This window comes from Pundamilia nyererei, unplaced genomic scaffold, assembly GCF_000239375.1.
Source record: "Pundamilia nyererei isolate P.nyererei 1_Seehausen unplaced genomic scaffold, PunNye1.0 scaffold00024, whole genome shotgun sequence".
Taxonomy (NCBI): domain Eukaryota; kingdom Metazoa; phylum Chordata; class Actinopteri; order Cichliformes; family Cichlidae; genus Pundamilia; species Pundamilia nyererei.
This window is the reverse complement of record NW_005187425.1, coordinates 4,636,774-4,639,123: the sequence shown is the minus strand read 5'-3', so window position 1 is coordinate 4,639,123 and position 2,350 is coordinate 4,636,774. Positions and strand designations below refer to the sequence as shown.

The following is a 2,350-nucleotide window of genomic DNA, read 5'->3' as shown; positions in this document are numbered from 1 at the left end:
TATGGATTATTGATCGAGCGTTTCATCTCTAACTCTAAATACAATAAATAACTACTGTACACGATATTGTGAAGGATGCACCCTAAATTTAACTGTGAATTTAACTTCACAGTTTGCGCACACCTGTGTTTATTATGTCCGCAATTATATCATGCAGATTTAATCCTGTTCATTTATTTATTTATTTATGGTGGTGTTCGTCATTGCAGACAAAGTGCATGATCATGCAATTAACCTGGGTATAAATTACTTGCTTTGAGAAGACTGAAAAAACAAAGGAACCGATGGAGATATTGTCAACACATAAGCATTTCCTCTGTAAAAGCAAATGCAGTGCAAACTCGTGGTCGGCAGTTTGCACTGATATACTTGCCATACCCGAAATGACAGTTTAAACCGCGAAAAGTGACATTATGTTGGAAACTTCCCTAATTACATCACACGTGATCACTGACAGAAGGGAGCGTCGTAAGCGAACACATTTTATCCTTCCGCCACAAGCACGAAATAATTCTATTATCTCGCTTTTCGGGGTCAGAACGATTACTCGTGTAGGCATTTTGCTTTTCAGCGCGTATTCTTAATTAGTAGAAGCATATTAGAGACGTGTGCGTTTGTCAGGTTTCATTAAGCTGTGGGACTATAACGATGAAGGCGGCGTGATACGTACTCTAAAATCCCAGCCTGCTCTACCTTCTTTTTTTCCTTCTGTGGAGGCCATGATGGGAGCCTGAGAGTTCAGCTGGAGCTAGAGGAGCGAGAAAAGAAGATGATTTCCCGGGACGGAACTGTCAAATCAGCCTGTACACATTTCTGAACTTTGTATAGTCTCTATACATCGAAGGTGGAGCCTGTCACTTTTTTTCAGATGTGTTCCTGGCAATCAGTCGATGACAATGTTAAATCGTTAGGGGGCATTTGGATCGAAAAAGGAGGTAGCATTAGCTATTGTTGCTAGCTAGCTGTGCTAGCTAGCTAGTTAGCTAGCGAGCTAGCTACGTCTTAGTGACTGGATACGGGTTTAGAGAACCGGTGAGTTCTCTGTCTTCTTGCTGTCAATCGCGGCAGCTGCCATTGAGCCTTCAGCTTGGACATTTCACAGCATTCTGAAGTATTTTCCTCTAAGGACACCTGCATGTATTTTATCCGGGGGTGTTTGCAAAACGAATTGCAGGATTGGGAAAGTCGGGCCTCCGCGGAGGAGCAGAGCAAGGCCCGTCTTTATGATCCAGAGGAAGCCTTTCTAATCCTACCGACAGCCACCGCTACTGCTGGCTAGCACTTCTCTGTCAGGACCTGGAAAATTCAGCCGTGAGCCACCGAGAGCAGACCCAGTGACTGCGACATAATCGGCCAAACCGCCAATACTAGATTACCCCATATAGACTCCTGTCACCTGCTACAATGTCGTCGATTATAAAAGAAATGGTCAGTCGGAACAAAAGGAGATACCAAGAGGATGGTTTCGACCTGGACTTAACATGTATCCTTCTTAATTTGTAAAGCCTTCGGGCCACTGGTCACTAACATGGTCTAGCTGCACTGGTTAAGAGCACTGGAACCAGTTCGGTGGAGTAACGTGAGGTAGATGGCTCCCCTGCTACTTATCGTAGCTAGCTGCTAGTTGGTCCGACAGCGCAGCTTTGCTGTCACCCAGCATGTTTGAAAGATGGTGGATCTGTCAAAGCGGCACGTATGAATACCACACTAACATCACAGCTGGAAACCTCTGTTAAGCTGGACATTGGTCTCTGTGTTTAAATGTGACAGGGCATTTAGCCTGGGTGAAGGTTGTGAAATTGTTAGTCATTTGGCCATATTTATCATTTTAAATCTGTGATTCTCGTAAGCATATATGATGCGTTTAGGATTTGTTTTAGGGTATCTTTGGCTTTTATTTACATCTGGATTTGCTACCCAGGTTTTTAATTTTCGGTGGGTTTCTCGTTTGTTTTGACACAATCGTGCAAATGGCTAAAGTACTCTTGCCCCTCTTATCTGTGTTTCTTAATGGATTTAACGTTCACTGATGGATATAAAACTCCTTTCCCTTTTGTTAAGATGGCTATTAAAATATTAAAAGAAATTAAATTTCAATCTTCACAGCAGGACTGACACTGACAATAGCTGACCTCACTGGCGCAGTATTCCCGCTTCTAAAGTTGGTACTTTTACTTATTTGGCTTGTGGTAAGCTAGAATAGCAACTGAAGTGGTTGACTTTGGGCAGCTAAATGCAAAATGTAATTTGCTACAGTGCTTAAAGTTGGTTAATGGTAAAAGTTTCAATTAACATGCCTTTGTGTTGAGATCACCTCTGAGTCCCAGAGTTTGACATTTTTGGTTTTATG

At 42.6% G+C, this 2,350-nt stretch overlaps 1 protein-coding gene across 1 annotated transcript in view; it reads left to right on the top strand.

Annotated features, from left to right (window-relative positions):
- Window positions 1-711: 711 nt before the first annotated feature.
- Window positions 712-2,350, top strand: part of LOC102212492 (phosphatidylinositol 3,4,5-trisphosphate 3-phosphatase and dual-specificity protein phosphatase PTEN-like) — an 11,089-nt gene continuing 9,450 nt past the window's right edge. Inside the window, exon 1 of the mRNA XM_005727479.1 lies at window positions 712-1,483. Coding sequence (XP_005727536.1) covers window positions 1,405-1,483 — 79 coding nt within the window. The 5' untranslated portion in view covers window positions 712-1,404. The remainder of the gene's footprint in view (window positions 1,484-2,350) is intronic.